The sequence below is a fragment of the Sebastes umbrosus genome, chromosome 8, assembly GCF_015220745.1.
Source record: "Sebastes umbrosus isolate fSebUmb1 chromosome 8, fSebUmb1.pri, whole genome shotgun sequence".
Lineage (NCBI taxonomy): Eukaryota > Metazoa > Chordata > Actinopteri > Perciformes > Sebastidae > Sebastes > Sebastes umbrosus.
In genome coordinates this window covers 3,678,743-3,696,459 of record NC_051276.1, presented here as the reverse complement: position 1 = coordinate 3,696,459, position 17,717 = coordinate 3,678,743, and the positions used below count along the sequence as shown (strand labels likewise).

Genomic DNA, 17,717 nt, shown 5'->3' with positions numbered 1-17,717 from the left:
TTTGCATACCTATTTACCTATTTAGTTACCTATTTTTCTGAATGCAAAACCAGCAGGGTGCTTGATTATATTAAATTGCTTCAAAAGACAAACAAATATTCATACCTCACATCAGCTAAAGTCCTTCAAGGTAATTCAACCCAAATTTAACAGATATAGTGCTACAGTATATGATCAATGCACAGCATTTTTTACCCTCACACAACCGCCTTGAGTTGTCTGATGTTGGGAGAGATTGCTAGTGGGAATCTTTCCCGTCTCTATTATCTATCCTATATCATGTGAACGCAACATAAGCACCGTGACAAATGCTGGTCCATTTCCTGTAGCTGCTCCACAGTAAAAGCGTAAAAGCCTTCCTGTGGTTTGCCGACGGAAGCTTTTAATGTAAAGCAGCAGCAGGAAATCCCAAATTCTGTTTGCATCAGCAGTAACTTAACAGCAGATACAGTTGTTCCGTGGAATACAACTACAAACCACAGACTTATTTATTACACTTTATTACACAGATGCTACTCAAATACTGAAAGTTAAACGTAGTGAGACTTTTGAAAATGTTGCTTGCTCTCTGATCACCTACTACACAATCACAGACATCAGTTAAAGGCTCGAGTTACATAATAAGATTGATACCCTCTCATACCTGTCCACTGAATACAAAGTCAGCAGGCAATCAGTTAGCCTAGCTTAGCATAAATACTGGAAACGGGGAACAAAATCCACCTACCAGGTCCTCTAAAGCTCACTAGTTATATCTTATATAACATTTCTTTAAAGGTCCCATATTATGCTAATTTTCAGGTTCATACTTGTATTTTGTGTTTCTACTAGAACATGTTTACATGCTGTAATGTTAAAAAAAAACTTTATTTTCCTCATACTGTCTGCCTGAATATACCTGTATTCACCCTCCGTCTGAAATGCTCCGTTTTAGTGCATTTCAACGGAATTGCAACAGAATTGCGTTGCTAGGCAACAGCTTGGGTCCGTGTTTACTTCCTGTCAGCTGATGTTATTTACATCCACTGCAACAGGAAATAAACTGGGACACAATTAGAATGTTTATGTTTAAAACTGTGTAATGGTCTAAATATTGTCCATTTGTGACATCACAAATGGACAGAAATCCAAACGGCTTGTTTCAAACGCACAATTTCTGAATACAGGCTGTGTGTATTTCTCTGTATATTGAGCGTTTTGATAGTTTAACAGTATTTATAAAGCACTTAAACCTGCTTTATAATATAAAAGACGTGAAAATCTCACTTTTTACAATATGGAACCTTTAACCAAAAACAGAACTGTTTTTTACAGGAGTCTTTGCTGGTTGCCAGCTGGCAATATCAACCTGACAACAAGACTCCATAATATCACAGCTCCTGGCAATTATAATGACCCCCTGTTAAACCAAACTTGATTTCACACTTCAGTTTTTGCAGGGGTTAAACAAATGATATCTAGTGTGTTAATAAGTGAGCGTTAGAGGTGCTCCTACTGTAGGCAGCTTTTGTTACCTGCAAGAAAGCCAATAAGCCCATTTCCTGAAATGTTGAACTATTCCGTTAATGACACAGCTCGGTTGAGGGAAGAAGAGACCGTAAAGGTTAGGCTCTGCTCCCAATCAGGGCAAGCCAGTGCTGTTACCCCCAGCTTGATAACACCTTGACATGACACGGTGCTGTATAAAGAGTGCTATAGCAAAGTGCCGGCTTTCTGCACCGTTCTATCCACCAGAAGCTGAGCTTCTGAGCCTTTTCCTTTCTATTGTTTCTCAGGGCTACCGTACAGGCTACGCCTACCGCTTCCCCGTGCTGCTGGAGCGATCGCGGACGCGGAGGGATGTGGAGGTACCCGCGACCGCCACGGCTTTCCACCAGTTCGATGACGACGGGATCCACCCGGCTCTGAGGCAGCACCCTTTCGCTCAGCGCCAGCAGCAGGAGAGAACTCGATGGCTCAACACCCCCAACGCCTACCAAAAAGTCAGCCAGGAGCTAGCCAGCCCGGGACACCATCAGCGTTCCACTGTGAGGCTCTGGGAATCATTACTTTTGATTTATTGTACATATCACACTATGGAAGGAGTTCAAGAATTGTTCTAAAATGAAGTTGCAGACCAGACGTGTGAAATAATTGTGATGTCCCAACTGTAGTCTAAAGTTTAAGATGATGTCAGGAGGAGGCAGACACAGAAACAGAGTCCTGAAGTCACCGTCTTTCTGATGATTTGAAAAAGAAATGAGTTATATGTGATGTGCATTTATTTCTGTATCAACAAAATCAACACTTTCCCCCTCTGATTCCCGCAGAGGTTGATGCACACGGTGGAACATCTGCTTTTATTTCTATGTAGCGTAGAGAAAAGATGAAGCAGAGCTGCAGTGATGAGTCCTTCAGAGACAATAACAATATGAGACTGGTTGTCTTCCATCAGTGGGCGGTGCTTGGCTCCCCCCCCTCTCTCTGTTTTCTCTCCTCCTCAGTCCCTCCCACCCTCCTCTCTCTCCTCTTCTCTGCATTGCAGGGGAAAGCCCACTGCCCTGTGAGGACTGCTGCAGTGCAGCGTCTGCCCTCTGGTGGACAAGCATCCGCATTATCAATGCTGCTTGATAGAAACATACTTTTTAAAAGCTGGGGGGATGCAGTTTACTTTTGGTGTTACTGGGCAAAAAATCCATAATAACTTTTCAACATATTTGTAATTCAAGTGGTACCACAGGGTAGGCAGTTTTCTGGAAAAGTAAAAAAAAGAAATTGCCAGAATTTGTAAATACAGCCCTCATCCTGCAGTTCTCTCTCTCTCCCCTCTCTGTCCTAAACCCCTCCCACCAGACGAGCACGGGCATGTGCACGCGCTTCATACAGTAACCTGTACGAGTACTAGTCATTCATTTCAAACATCATTCCGATCATCATTGTGGCTGAACAATTCGAAATGGGAAAAGAAAGCTGGATGCAAACTTTGTGTAAAATCTTAGTCAAAGCATCCTCCCCAAGTCACAAAGTCACAAAGTTAAATATGGTCTGAAAAATCTACCGAGAAGACTGGAACTTTGAGCCTGGAAAAGTGTGGAATTTTGACATGGAAAATGTGTAGGCAATCTGTAATGCTTTCACCTGAACTGCTGCTGTAGTTACTGTAGCCGTGAGGCTAGCTCACAGTGCTAGCCACAGCCATGAGTAGAAGGCTATTAGCTAACTATTAGCAACATTTTCTCTCCATCTCTGAAACACTTGGCTGATATTTACATACTCGCTTTTTGATAAGTCCATCTCCCTTTTTTAGGGGGTTGCTTTGCATTGCAACAACAGCAGTTGTTGCCAATGCTGAGATAGCAACTTTTTCCTGCAGGATGTTCCGCCCTTGAATCAGGCTTTTACCGAAGGGACGTGCACGCGCAGCTGTATTTCTAGAACAGCCAATAGGAACGCTCTCTCCCTGAAATGACCTGTGATTGGTCAAAGTCTCCTGTCTCAGGCTTGATATTCTAAAGCCTGAAAACAGAGCCATGAGGAGGTGCAGAAGTCTCTTAGAACACTTGAATTACAATATGCTGAAAGGTTATTATGGAATTTTTGCCCAATGATGCCAAAATATACTGCCTACTGCTACTTTAAGGGGACAAAATACTTTTTAAGGAAGCAAGTGACTAAATAACACAGACCCTGTTTGGAAATTTTGGATCTATTGAGTCATAAACTTCTGCTACTTTCTTCTTTTAAAGTCGATTATGAGTAATTGTTTTGATGTTGGTTGTCTTTCCCTTAGTGGTTGAAGGCAGAAGAGATGACACAAGCTGGCACAGCCATCAAGATAGAGAACCCGAACCAGTTTGTGCCTCTTTTCACCAACCCTCGAGAGGTGATCGAAACACGAAACAAGGTAACTTCTCCTTGCTTTTGGCCTCCCACAAACCTTTGCCTTCTGCATACTGTCACATGAAATCACAAGAATATTTACCCCCCTCAGATCCGACAGCAGAATCGTCAGGACATGAAGACAGCAGGACCACAGTCTCAAGTGCTCGCCAGCGTCATAACGGTTGACAGTCCTCCGGTAAACTGCAGACTCAGTGTTTCTTTCCCTCTCGCAAGTTCCTCCTCTTCAACTGCAGTATTAAAAGCTGTGATTTTGTGTCTCTGCGTGTCTATTAGTCTCCAGAGAGCACACCTACAGTCCCACCAGAGCCAGAACCTCCCAACCCCTTCAACCAGCTGACAGACCAGGAGCTGGAGGAGTACCGCAAGGAGGTGCAGAAGAAACAGGATGGAGGGACCAATGGTATGATTAATTCAACTCAACTCAGCTGATTATATGACTAAATTAACTCTATTTAGCATCTTAACCATACAGTTACAGTACTATAGTGGACCTTGTATACAGTAGACTCTCTATATTCTTAGGGTTGTTAGGACTTTTAGTCCCTGGAACTACTTTTCAAGGAACTGAAAGGTTCCTTCAGTCCACTGTTGTCTGTGTTTCCACGGCGGTCTAAAGAACTGCGAAGATTAGGCAAATTAGTCCGCTGACGTATGAAAAAGCAACATGATGAGAGACGCTGCTGGTGTTCACAGCAAACACACTCTGCAGCCTGCAGTTCAGTGTGCCCGCCTGTTTCATCTAAAAAAACAAAACTAAAAAATAAATATTTATTGCTGCATATTTTTAGCCTATGTACAAAAAATGTTTTGTGCTTTAGAATGTAACCGCTGTGAAACAATCAGAAAATAACTTTATTTTCTCTCATTCACAGCACCATCGCGCTGCGATGTCTGTCTGTCTCTCTTCTACCGATCGCCCTCTCGCTCGAGTTGTCTTTTTAAAAAATGAGTCAGACAGCAGAGCCTAACTTTACTTTAATGGTATCAAACAAAGACAAATGAAATGCTCTACCCTCGTCCCAAAATGGTCCGAAATCGATACTAGAGTACTTCCTTGTTCATGAATGAAGCAGTACCAGCAGTACGAGTTTAAGCAGCGGCGTTATGTCTGTGTTTGACCAATCAGCGACAGTCCTCCCTGCAAACTCCACCACGAAAGTTCCGGTACTTTCAGAAAGTACTAACCTTCGACTAGGGCCTTTTTAGGGGGTAAAAAAGGCACTGCAAAATGTCCCCGGAACTTAATTTAGACCCTGGTTCCTGCGGTTGAAACGCGAAGAGTTACTTAAAAGGTCCACCGTTACGGGGGAAAGTTCCTGCGGTTGAAACGTCGGTATATTAACTGCCAATACAGACTTTCAGTTTACCGGTTTTCACTTATTCCACCATCTTTCATCGTAAGAAACTGTTTAGCATGGTACAAAGTGTTTGAAAATGTATAGATACTCATTTTTGAAGTTAAAATACTACACACCTTCATGTATGCCATGTAAACTGGGTTCACAACCCGAACTTCCTGCACAGCTGAACCCTCACTGTCCCTCAATGTATGTGTCTGTTGTGTGTGTGTTTGTGTAAGTAGGGGAGGAGGTGGCAAACGACAAGGAGTCTCCCCCCGCTACCTCCCCCACAAAGGGCCCTCCGCCCAGCCTCCCTCCTCTCTCAGGTGAGGCTTGGCATAGCGCTGACCGCCTGACCCCGCTCGCATTGCACGCTGCCTATCTGACCAGCAGCCTGCTCCGAGTCTTACACGGGCTGTACATGTGTGATCCAGTGCTGCTTCTGCCCTCTCATGCTTCCAATGCTCACTGACAACTGTGTTACACCTCTCCATAAGCACTTAAAGGATTTACCTTGTAGATTAGAAGTATTCTTTTTTTCAATTTATAGAAATATATTCAGAAATATTAGAGAGAGCTTCTCGTCATGATTATAGGTACTACATTGATCCAAGTGCTGATCCATACTGTCAGGAGGATAAAGAGGACATACTGATGTATGGTAACAAAAATCTGACAAAATTCACTTCAAAAATATCTAGAACTTTTGAATCGGAATTTTCTTTCCATTTAAACATAGACGACAATTTCAAATTCAAAAGAAATCGCCCAGTTAAAGATGCTATAGATAACATTGATAACAATCAGCCACTAGCTGTCTCACCATCCCTCCCCCGTTCTATTGCATTCACTTCACAACAAGTGGTTGCCAGTTCGTTTCACAACCTGCATATTTTATGGTCGAGTGGAGTGAGACTCACAGAGACAGACAGTCATATCAAGTGATTAATCTTTCGTGGTATAAACTTTACATTTAAGTTATTTTGTGCGGTGGTGTTTCAAAATTGATGTAACATAATCTATGGTAATCTGAGGATATGGCTGTCTAGTTTTAGGTAACGTTTAGCTTGTCATCTAAGCAGTGGTGTGGTGCAGGGAATACGCAGGTATACGGCATATACATACTTATTTTCTAGTCGTCCACCCTCTTCTAAATCCCCTCTGATGCGCATCTTTGTTATACATTGTTTGAGGGAACTCTAATGTTAGGTAACTGGACGCAACTGTCACTAATGCTAAGATGCTAACGTAGCTCCACAGGGATTGAAACTGTAATTTTTCTCATTTTGACAATCTTACCGGTAACAACTAGGGCTGTCAAAGTTAACGCAACAATAACACGTTAACGCAAATCTGTTTTGACTGACAGCTGTTGTTGCCTGTTGGGCTGCAGTTTGCCATGTCATGAGTTGAGTATATTTTTTATGCTAAATGCAGTAACTGTGAGTTTTTGTGTTGTTAATTGATTTCAAATAATAAATATATACATATATATTTGCATAAAGCAGCATATTTGTCCACTCCCATGTTGATAAGAGTATTAAATACTTGACAAATCTCCCTTTAAGGAACATTTTGAACAGATGAAAATAAGCGATTAACTTGCGATTAACTTGCAATTAATAACGATTACCTATGGACAATCATGATGTGATTAAATATTTTAATCGATTGACAGCTCTAGTAACAACACATAATATGTGCTAACGTCAGTTGTCACTTATTGCCACGGTAAATATTCACGTATTCTGTAGCCTGATGGAGACACCAGTGTCAGTGTGGCCAGGCATGGCATAGGCAGCCTCCTTTTATCGCTAAGCACTTGGTACCGGAGTGAAGCCGGTTGCTTAATGTGAAACTCAGCCATGTATCCGTTTTTTTTCCACATTAAGTGGCAACTTGATAACTGATGACACAGAGAAACCACGTGATACCAACGTTATTATACTATTGACTCACAAGCCTTGTTGGAAGTGGGAAATATCTTCCACAGAGATAAACAAAACATTCATTTTGGACCCGTCAACATTTTATAAATGATTCATTCACAGTCATAATAATTTTTTTTAGGAAAAGTCACACTTTTATTTGGCACCTTTCTAAAAGCTCTATGAATGTATTATTTTTTTTAATAAGTTATTCGTCTACATAAAAAGTTTATCAATAAGACCTTTAAAACAGAGCTCCAAACACAAACTGAAGAACAATAGCACAAATAAAAAGATGTAGTAGTTATAATGCTGGTGAATACGGTACACTGCTGAGCCATCAGTGAAGGTTTACATGTTAGATACCTAAAGGAGTAACACGGGGTGTCAGGCTTTGTTGGCGTGTGTAATCGATGTTTCTCATTAAAGACATTTTGACTTGAACTACAGGTTGAACTTATAGCATTAATACTAATGGCTCTGGTACATTTAGCTCGAAATATCGATACACACGGGTATCGCGATATTACGTTTTGCGATACTGTAACGATTTTTGATTAACCTCTTAAAAATCCGGCTTCAGGCTAAATAACGCTCAAAGGTTATGCTAAATTCTGGCGAGGAAAAACTGTCATGGCCATTTTCAAAGGGGTCCCTTGACTTCTGACCTCAAGATATGTGAATGAAAATGGATTCTATGGGTACCCACGAGTCTCCCCTTCATAGACATGCCCACTTTATGATAATCACATGCAGTTTTTTGCAAGTAGTATAAAATTGTGTTATCTTCGCCCATTCTAAAAATGGTGTGTTTGAATATTTCTGCATACTGGGGTCAGTAAACAGTCTTAGAAATGCATAAATTGCGTATGACTGTAAAGCTGAGACTCCAATGAGTCCAATTGTATTCATATGTAATGATATTAGTCCCCATAGTAGCCATTTCACATTGTGATTTTTTTTACTCAGATTTTAAACATACGGTGTGTCTTTATATTATGACAGTTTTCCTAAAATTAGATTTGAAAAAAATTGCAATATATTTAATCGTCACACCTGTATCATGACACGTATCGTATCGACAGATTCTCGCCAATACACAGTCCTACCACTGAGCCAGCATTGCCCTGGAAATGACTACAAATAACTGGAATGCAGACATTATTTCTGTTATTAGTGACGCCTGTGGAAGTCAAAATGTCTGGTTTAAGTCTGAGCTTATCACTGTTTGATTTACATTTCAGCCCATCTGTCTCTGTACCTACTGTATCTGTTGTACTCTCTCCCTCTGTGTCTTTCTGTCTGTCTTTTTCTGTGTCACTCCACACTGATTCATAGGGCACACTTCTGGTGCTTTGGTCTTGTCTCACTAGTAAGTACAGAGAATGACAACCCACTTCTCATTAAGCAAGCATGTTCATCTGCAGAGACATGTCTAAGCATGTAGCCTTACAGCTCCACCCCACTCAAGGTTCTCCGTCTGTTTGCTGAATATTCTATGTTTTGCTTTTCTTTTTTTAACAATATCTGGAGCAGAAGAGGCAAAGCCCGACTCTCCAGCCATACAGAACGGAGGCGAGGAGGAGAAGCAGACGACGGAGGAGCTGGAGAAAGGGATGAAGGCTCTCTCGACCAACGACACCTCCTCCACCCCCGCCGCTCCGCCCCCCAAACCGCAGGGCGGCACCCCGGAGGGCTCGCCCTGCAAGTCCCCATCCAAGAAGAAAAAGAAGTTCAAGCCTCCGTCCTTCCTGAAAAAGAGCAAGAAGCAGAAGGAGAAAGCGGAGACCTGAGGGTGTTGAGACACACCTGACCTCGGTGAAATATTACCGTGAAACATCTGTCAGTGTAAGACGGAGTAGCAGATGAGTTCACCACATCAGATCCATTCAAACACAGTCAGTTAAGATGTCATTTCACAGACACGGTGTACTAAATTGACTTGCAAATAGTTTACTGTTAACACTGGTACTCACTGGTTTTTGATCTAAGTGGTGATTGATCTTAATACACTGGTAATTATTTTCACATACTATTTGACCCAGGTCAGACACACCCCAACCTTTTGATGCTTCTTGTCACACACACACACAAAGTCCCTGTATTACTCGCGTCTTATTTTCACCTGCTGTGCTATCGAACCATTACTTAACTTCACTGTAGAGGCATTGAAACACGTTCCTTTTCTTAAACTGGGATTACTAGTATGATGTTGTGCTCAGAATTTGTTTCATACCATTTAATTTTTTATCCACACCTTTGCAAGACACGGTGGAAATTGAAGTCCCCTTATCCATGTATCTAGGCACTTAACATATGTATATTGACATTCTAGTATGTTGCGTTTGTTCATCACCATCTATAGGCATCTTCTAGTCACGATTTGGTTTTGATTATCAGATAGATGTTGCAGGTATGCTATGTGAGCACGGGTGCAGTACATGTAGAAATATACTGATAGCTACTGATTGTGCTCTTCTGAATGCCGATTCTGTGTAAAAACTAACAGCCTATTGACGTTATTACAGCAGGGAAGAACAGGAAGGGAAAATATACTGGCTCGCAACAAAACACAAGTCGCTAGAAATGCCTCTTATTACCCGAAACAGGATAAAGCATAAAGAATTTGTTGCTTGCCGATGCAGTTTGAAACCCAGAAGATACTGAAGGTACTAAACATTCCACTTTTCTCATTTTCTTTTAAATGTATGTGTGCAAAATACCTCTTAACAGTTGTAATTATTTTCTGTTTTAACCAGTAGCTGTTATCAAAATGCTGATGTGTGATGGTTGCTCATGTTTTCAATTTATTTTCTATTAGAATGTATAAGTGAGTGTTGCAAGGTTACCATGTATCAGTCATTAAAGATCAAGTTTGATTTAAAACCAACTGGATATCTAGTTTGCGTCTGTCTTTCTCTGCTTGATTAACATGAAGGTTCTACTATTACTGTTAATTTAACAACTAATACACAATATTTGTTTAAATACCATAAAATATTAGTTTCTGTATTGACAAATATGTTTTTTTAAGGTAACAATAGTCGAAGCACTATACTATAATCTATCTAAAGTACCATACTACCATTATTAGTGGAGAATCAAAATCATGTCTATTGCCAACTTAGTAGGTTTTCACATACAACGAATTTGCTTTGGTGTATTAGTGCTTAGACAAGAAACATAAATATAGAATAAAAAAATTACAAATAATATATGTATATTTAAAAATGTTAAAATATGTACAATCTGATGAAAAAGGAAAGTTCTAGGCAGGAAGGTGCAAATATTTTCTCGTGGATGTACAAAGGTTCATAGTATTAAGAATAAAAAGAATATGCAATTTACAGAGATAATAGTCCAAAAAGATGTGCATTAATGTAACAAAGATGAATCGTGATTTTCTTATTTTTTTTCCAGAGTAAACTCTGTGTGCCATCCCAAATCCCCTATGGGTGCTGCTAGTGCCATTGAAAGACCAATTTCAATGGCACTAGGTGGCGCTAATCCACACTGTTCACACAAAATCTGATCTGAGATCTGCAAAAGCTCATCCCTTACCTTAACCATTCGAGGTCAAAGCCTAACCTGAACTATTCGACATTAATGCCTAACCGTTACCATCTCGAGAGTTTCCCCAATTTGCTGGTTCCCTTCTAGACACGACCCTGTCGACGCCGTCTCTCCTCCCCGTCGCTAGAGGGCGCTCTGCTGTAGAGAGCTCACCGGAAGCTCCCACAAGAGACAACAGACGAGCCTTGAAGTAACAGCCATTAATACAACGAGATACAAACAACACGCAGTTTGTTCTTATTTCTCACCTCAAATTGTTTTTTTTAGTGCTACAGTGATCTGCGAGGGTGACGTTTGATTGATTAGGACCATGGGGAGGAGCAGGAGTCGATCTCCTACAAGACGAGGTGAGAAACTACAAGCAGGTAACGGATCTAACGTCAACAGTACGTCCGTCGGTGTGGTCAGCTGCTGTATTCGCTCCTGTAACGCTGGTTTATGTTCTTTTACACTGAGAGAAAGCAAATGTGCATATAAGAAGATGACAATGAACGTATTATATTCCCTTAGCACTGACTTCACCTTAAACTGTGACTCATTGGGGATAGAGCGTACAGCGCTAGCATAACGCTAGCATAACATAGCGCTAGCATAGTTACTCACCGTGATGCACGTGACAGTCCGTCAGATAGCACGGCTTGGTGTGTATGTTAGTGACTGGGTTTACTGGGTTTACTGGGTTTTGAAGAGGCTGACAGAAAGTTCTGTTTGTCTCCTGTATCGGCCAAAATATGTGGTAAAATATCAGCCATCTGTTTCAATCAACCTTATTTCTGCATCCCTGTTTGCTATTTGAGACTGTGACTTCTGATTGATATCATCTAATCTGGGGTTTGTCCTCCTGAGAGGTTCTGCTCACATTGAGCCTCCTCACAGTTGACAATTTTCACATCAAATAATTCGGTGTTCAGCATGAACAGCAACAACACTCTTGTCACAACTTTGTCAACCACACACAGAGTCCTGGTTGAACTGCACCTCATGAAGCAGGGATTGTATTCCTAACTAAACAATAAAGGAACAACATCTGCATGCTAATGTGTCCTTGTATACTCAGTAGGCCAAGTTCTACTTGAAGTGATTAAAGGGAATCTGCCCTGACAACACTCTGTAATTATATCCACAATAATCTATACAATGTATAGGTAGTTTCAGAGCATGTTTCTTCTCTATCCAAATGTTTGTCAGTCACCTAGAAGATTCAGTTGCCTTGCGGCATACAAGTGAATTATGTCTTTGCAACAGAAAACTGTACATACAAAACAACATTTGGACTCACATGATGACTTTTATGCATGTATCAGGTAGGGCATATTTAAAACATTTTACAGAGAAGTACAACAAATTAAAGAAGAGAATCTCTTAAATTATCAGTACAGAGAATAATGTTAAAGCTGGGGTAGGCCGGGTGGAGCAAATATGCTATGGCTACATGGAGCCTTGCTGTCTCTGAGCAGCTGTCAATCATTAGCGAGCTCCGATCAAACATTTTACAGCTAAACAGTACACTACAAGATGTTTCTGAAAACATTTGAGGCAAGAAAAGGGCATTACAGTTAGGGATGCACCGACACCACTTTTTTTCAGACCGAGTGCGAGTACAAGTACTTACATTTGGGTACTCACCAATACCGAGTACTGATACGAGTCGCTGGGGAGTCACGCATACGAGGCGGTGTGCCGCGACTGGCTCTAAGTCGGCTTGGAAAGGCTCGGGGCGAAGGTGTCTCGCGGCCGCAGCTTTACAGCGCTCCCCGCCCAGATCTCCCCGCACCGTGACAGGGCTCCCTGCTCCAGGTGCAACTGTTGACCGGGCTGGACAGTCCTCAGTGCGCCCCAACCGCGTCATGCCGCGGCCCACGTAAAAGGCGCCAGGGGTCTGTGGCGATATCTGCAACCCACCTGACCCGTCATGAAACACGGACCAAGGAGTCTAACGCACGCACGAGTCAAGGGATGCAAGAAAAACCCTGTGGCGCAATGAAAGTGAGGGCCGGCGAGCGCCAGCTGAGGTGGGATCCCGGCCAAGCGGGGTCAGGCGCACCACCGGCCTTTCTCGTCCGCACCGTCGGGGAGGTGGAGCGTGAGGACCCGAAAGATGGTGACGAGAGGTTAATGTCGCGCTGCTGTAAAGTGGTATCGGTGCTGTTTTATCGGAGCCGTTATGCAAGAACGAATACATGAGCACAGTATCAACCCGATACTGGTATCGGTATCGGTGCATCCCTAATTACAGTAACAGAATATTAATTCATATTTGTTCAGCGCTGCCTAGTTTGACCGTTTGACTGTCTCAACATGGCGGCCGGGTCACAAACTTTCTCATTTTACAGCTAAACAGTACACTAAAATCTGGAGTTTGTGACAGCTGCCTCCGCTGAATGAACAGCCAATAGGAACGCTCTCTCTCTGAAAGGACCTGTGATTGACCAAAGTCTCCCGTCACGGGCTAGATTTTCTAAAGCCTGAAAACAGAGCCATGAGGAGGAGCAGAAGTCTAGTTATCTCTCAGAACACTTGAATTACAATATGCTGAAAGGTTAATGTGGAATTTTTGCCCAATGATGCCAAAATATTCTGCTTACTGCTGCTTTAATGTGTGGATGCCAATACACACTGTTAAAATCTCCCAGGTTTCTGCTAAAATGATCTTGTTTCCCCCTTTCCAGCAGAGAGAAGGCGTTCCCGCTCAAATTCACGGGAGCGTGACCGAAGACGAAGGGATAGGGATCGTTCTCGAGATCGGGACAGAGAGCGGCGGAGAAGTCGCTCACGATCTCCTCACAGGAGACGTTCAAGGTGAGGAAACACTTTATTTTTTTGCTGTTTTGGAACACTAGATGGTATTTCTCTCTGACACCAGTTTTTTTTTGTGTATTTAAAAAAAATATCCTTCCTGTAATGCTTGCAGTGGGCCATTTAGATTTTGGTGGCAAGCATTGTCTTTCAGAGTGTTTGCAGTGCATTTCTGGTACTGTTTTGCCATTTGAGAACAAGCACATGTATCTGCAAGCTTAATAGACTTAGACAAATCATGAACAATGTGAATCACTTGAAGTTGCAGAAGTGTCTGACCTCAGTAGTTGTAGTAAGCCATCCTGAAGCCATTTGACAGCTATTTGTGTTCCCTCTGTAGGTCTCCCCCCAGACGTCATCGCTCCTCCTCCCCCTCTGAGGAGCGCAAAGATTCTAAGGAAAAGTCAGCAAAGACCATTCAGATCTCAGGTATTGGATTAATAACATGCACGTATCTGCTATGTTCACATGAATTAAAGGAACTGTGTGTAACATTTCGGGGGATCTATTAGCAGAAATGGAATTTAATATTAAATATGTTTTCATCAGCGTATAATCACCTGATAATAAGAATCGTTATTGTTTCGTTAGCTTAGAATGAGCCCTTCATATCTACATAGGGACCGGGTCCTCTTCACGGAGTCCACTATGTTTCTACAGTAGCCCAGAACAGACAAATCAAACACTGTCTATAGAGAGAGCCTTTCACAATTTTACGTTATCTGAACTGAAGGCCACCGTAGTTCTCCGACATGCTTGTGAAACTGCGGTAACGTGAGCCTCAGAGTGCAAAACCGCTGTACCGCCAGCCGCCGTCAGTGTGATTATGGTAAGTATGGCCTCTGAGCGAGGCGAATGGCGTCACCACGGTTTTGCACTCGGCGGCTCGCGTTACCGCAGTCTTGGAAAGGAAGGAGTGAGCGGAGGGGTACTCAGTTGGCTGCAAAACCACCAGATTCCACTAAATCCTACACAATGTACCTTTTTAAGGAGTAAATTCAGCTTTTTCAGTGCTCATGACATTACCAAGCACAACATTTATGTTTTTGCCAAAATTGAAAACCATTATTGTTTTGACAGAGGAAGACATGGAGGGCAAAACAGAGGAGGAAATTGAGATGATGAAACTGATGGGATTTGGTTCCTTTAACACCAGCAAGGTAAGAGCACGAGGGTGTCCTATGTTGTGCAGCCACAAGGAGGTGCAGTTAATTTCAAATAAAGTTCATTGCACAGCTGAACTGAAGAGAGGCACATATGTTTGTATTCATCTTTGTGGGCCTTCTCGATGTCTCGATCTTCCAATTTATCGCAGTTGTTCTCTGAATTTCCACGAACACATGTTGAATGCCTACAGTATCAGAGTAGCCAAGATTCAGAGAGTAGGTGGCCTGATTATGTACTATTGACATTTCCCTTTACCATGCTTTTTTGATGGTATGAGGAAGGTCATGCCTCTATTTCAAAATTCTTCATCTATTGACAAAAAAAGTGCTGAAAATTGTAAAAATCTGTATTTAGAATAACTGTTTTTTTTCTTGACAACAAGCAAGCCCTTCATGGCTAACTCAGTTTACATCGTATACGCGACTGCTTGGCTGTAAAATCCTACCAGTGGCTGGAAGTGTTTCACTCTGAAGCAGTTGCAGACGGGATGTTGAAGGAAGTGTTGAGTTAGCCACTGAAATGCAAATCTTTTGTTGATAGAAATGTTGGACTACATGTTGGTACTCTTTTCAGTGGATCAAAACACCTCCGTAATATCTAATATATGTTTTGGATTTTGAGAATTTTGTTGTTAGTTTTATCGATCAAATACCGACACAGTATCACGGCAGTTCGTGAAATAGTCATGTAATCTATTTGATTCGTGTACATAAACACAAATTTCCCTTTTTTTCATGACGCTCAGCACGACTTTCAACAACGTATTTTTTGTGCTTTTTCCTACGAATGTCCAGCAACACATGATCCCGTCTTTTAAAAATAAAACTACCTAGTTAGGCTTAAGAATAGATCAACTTGGTTAGGCTTGAGGCCCAGACACACCAACCCGACATCAAAGAACTAGCGGTGACGAAGGCCGCCTATTGAGCCGCCTTTGTCTTGGCCTACAGCCGACGGCCAACTACCACTTACGTTCTGCGCCTGCGTGAGAGGAAATATCTCTCTACACCAGCAGGTCGCGGTAGTCTATATTTGTCATTTGAAAAATAAATGAAATAAAGCGGTGCCAGCCGACCATTTTCACACCACTCTCACTCACCACTTAGCTTCATCACACATGTCGTTGTGAAAGTATCCGTGTATTGGAATGATCAGATGAGATAAAGATGAAAAATGAGAAGAGCCTTCCTTGTTTTTCCTCTTGACTTTACTCGTTGGCTTGCTTTCCTCACGTCCGTTTCTCTTCTCGTGCACTTATTGGTTTAAGCTGAACAGCCAATCAGAGTGATTTATCTAACCAACAAGCGCTGCCGCCGATTCAACTTGTGAATCGGACGAAAAAACTCCAGCACGGGCAGACTAGAGCTGACCATGAGGGCACAAAAACTAGACTGACAGACGCTCACTGACGGTCGACCAGTGTGTCAGGGACCTAAGGCAGCAAAACTACCTAGTTAGCTTTAGAAAAGATCGCAGTTTGGGTTAAAATAACAACAGAAGTGCCGTAACTTAAGTACGGAAGTTACGTGACAAATAAATCAACTTTGACATCTGGTTTCACGCGGGACGCGAACACCGGTCTCCAGGGCGAAAGTCTAGTGTTTTTTGATCCATCCATCCATCCCGACCTCCTCTCTATGAGGCGTTCGCTGCTCTGTATATTTCCCAGTTCACAATTATGTGGATTACTTAAAAACAGATTTTTGTAATCACCATCACAGAAATAATGTGAAATTTGTGTATATGTACATGAATCAATACATTGCATGTAGTGACTATTTCACAAACTGCTGTGCGACTGAGCTCCAAAATACAATTTGAAAACTGCCATGATGGCTTACCAACATTATAACACACATTGTATAGTCTTTCTTCAACCCAATTCAGCCCTACATTTCAGGTGTATGATTATTGTAGTTTAGAATTGATTTGGAAGGTTTTGCAAAGGTCTATTTTCCAAATTATCCTCACAAGTTAGTTTTGTGAATTAAAGGAGCGATGGAAGTCAAGCAGAGACTACTACATTTTGTTAATTGCTAATATGTCACTATTTAACTTGAACTGTAATATGTGATGTTTTGTATTTAAGAGGCAATAACATTGTTTTCAAACAGGGCCGGAAAACTGACGGATCAGTCAATGCATTTGCTATCAATGTGAGCATGAAGAGGAAATACAGGTACGTCAACAACAACAAAAAAACAAATGTTTTAATGACAAGGAGCTGTTTGTTGGTCGTGCAGCATCGCAACAGTGCTGAACACAACTACAGACATTTTTTTTGGAATTGTTTCATAAGCACTTGTTCTATTATATAGTGATCGTTTTGAAGTTATTGTTTGAAGCCCAGTTGTCGGTCAGGTTGCTGAGTTAAAGTGTCAACTTTTCAGTCCCCTCACAGTGAGCGCTCTCGGCATCAACCACCGTTATTGTAGCCAATCACCTCTGCAGGTGTTTCCATGCAGAGATCCTGGCTCTCCCATTGGTGCTCGATGATGTAATCTGCAAGTGTTGCGAGGGTAACAGTGATGTAATGTTTTCTTATATATTTATTTTTTTCAGGCAGTACATGAACAGAAAAGGTGGGTTCAACAGACCACTGGACTTCATCGCTTGAAAGAATCAACAACTCATTGTGATACCCGAAAAGCTTACCTCCGTTCTCCCCTCACAGTAGTGGATGATATAGTGCTATTTCTTGTTAGTTCAAATCTGTTTTTTGTTATGCAACAGTTGTGTATATACTTTTTTTTCCCCCCAAGTGGGTCTCCTAACAATGCTCAGCTGTGTCTGAATATTAATAGGAGATAGGAGAGACAATGCATGGAGCTTTGTGTTTTTGAAGTGTGTGGGGTTTTATTTGAAATAAAAGCATTTTAAAAAATGTGTGGCTGCAGTCCTTATTATGAAAAAGAAATTAAATAAAGGCAATTTGCAGCTGCCATAATGTGCAGGAACACTTTCTGATATGTAATTGTCAATGCTGCAACACCGACATTTGTAAATTGATTAATTTGATAATGAGTATCAC

At 41.7% G+C, this 17,717-nt stretch overlaps 2 protein-coding genes across 8 annotated transcripts in view; both read left to right on the top strand.

The window, feature by feature from the left end:
- add2 (adducin 2 (beta)) overlaps positions 1–10,045 on the top strand; it is a 29,666-nt gene extending 19,621 nt beyond the window's left edge. For 2 of the 6 annotated variants that reach the window (XM_037776760.1, XM_037776761.1), the window contains 6 exons: positions 1,776–2,027; positions 3,770–3,883; positions 3,971–4,057; positions 4,156–4,282; positions 5,462–5,548; positions 8,687–10,045. In XM_037776760.1, the coding sequence (XP_037632688.1) occupies positions 1,776–2,027; positions 3,770–3,883; positions 3,971–4,057; positions 4,156–4,282; positions 5,462–5,548; positions 8,687–8,943 (924 nt within the window). In that variant the 3' untranslated portion in view covers positions 8,944–10,045. Of the gene's footprint in view, positions 1–1,775; positions 2,028–3,769; positions 3,884–3,970; positions 4,058–4,155; positions 4,283–5,461; positions 5,549–8,488; positions 8,523–8,686 lie in introns of all 6 variants that reach the window. The other 4 variants (XM_037776764.1, XM_037776765.1, XM_037776762.1 and 1 more) reach the window with 4 other exon arrangements.
- An 824-nt stretch (positions 10,046–10,869) lies between these two features.
- Positions 10,870–17,469, top strand: snrnp27 (small nuclear ribonucleoprotein 27 (U4/U6.U5)). Of its 2 annotated transcripts, none has more exons than XM_037776791.1 (6): positions 10,870–11,088; positions 13,393–13,522; positions 13,860–13,948; positions 14,600–14,679; positions 16,801–16,865; positions 17,249–17,469. In XM_037776791.1, the coding sequence occupies exons 1-6, from the start codon at positions 11,034–11,036 to the stop codon at positions 17,301–17,303; spliced, it is 474 nt and encodes a 157-aa protein (XP_037632719.1). In that variant the 5' UTR covers positions 10,870–11,033; the 3' UTR covers positions 17,304–17,469. The 2 variants fall into 2 exon arrangements, with proteins under 2 accessions (XP_037632719.1, XP_037632720.1); XM_037776792.1 differs by having other exon boundaries at positions 10,875–11,070; positions 17,249–17,466.
- The last annotated feature ends 248 nt before the right edge of the window (positions 17,470–17,717 follow it).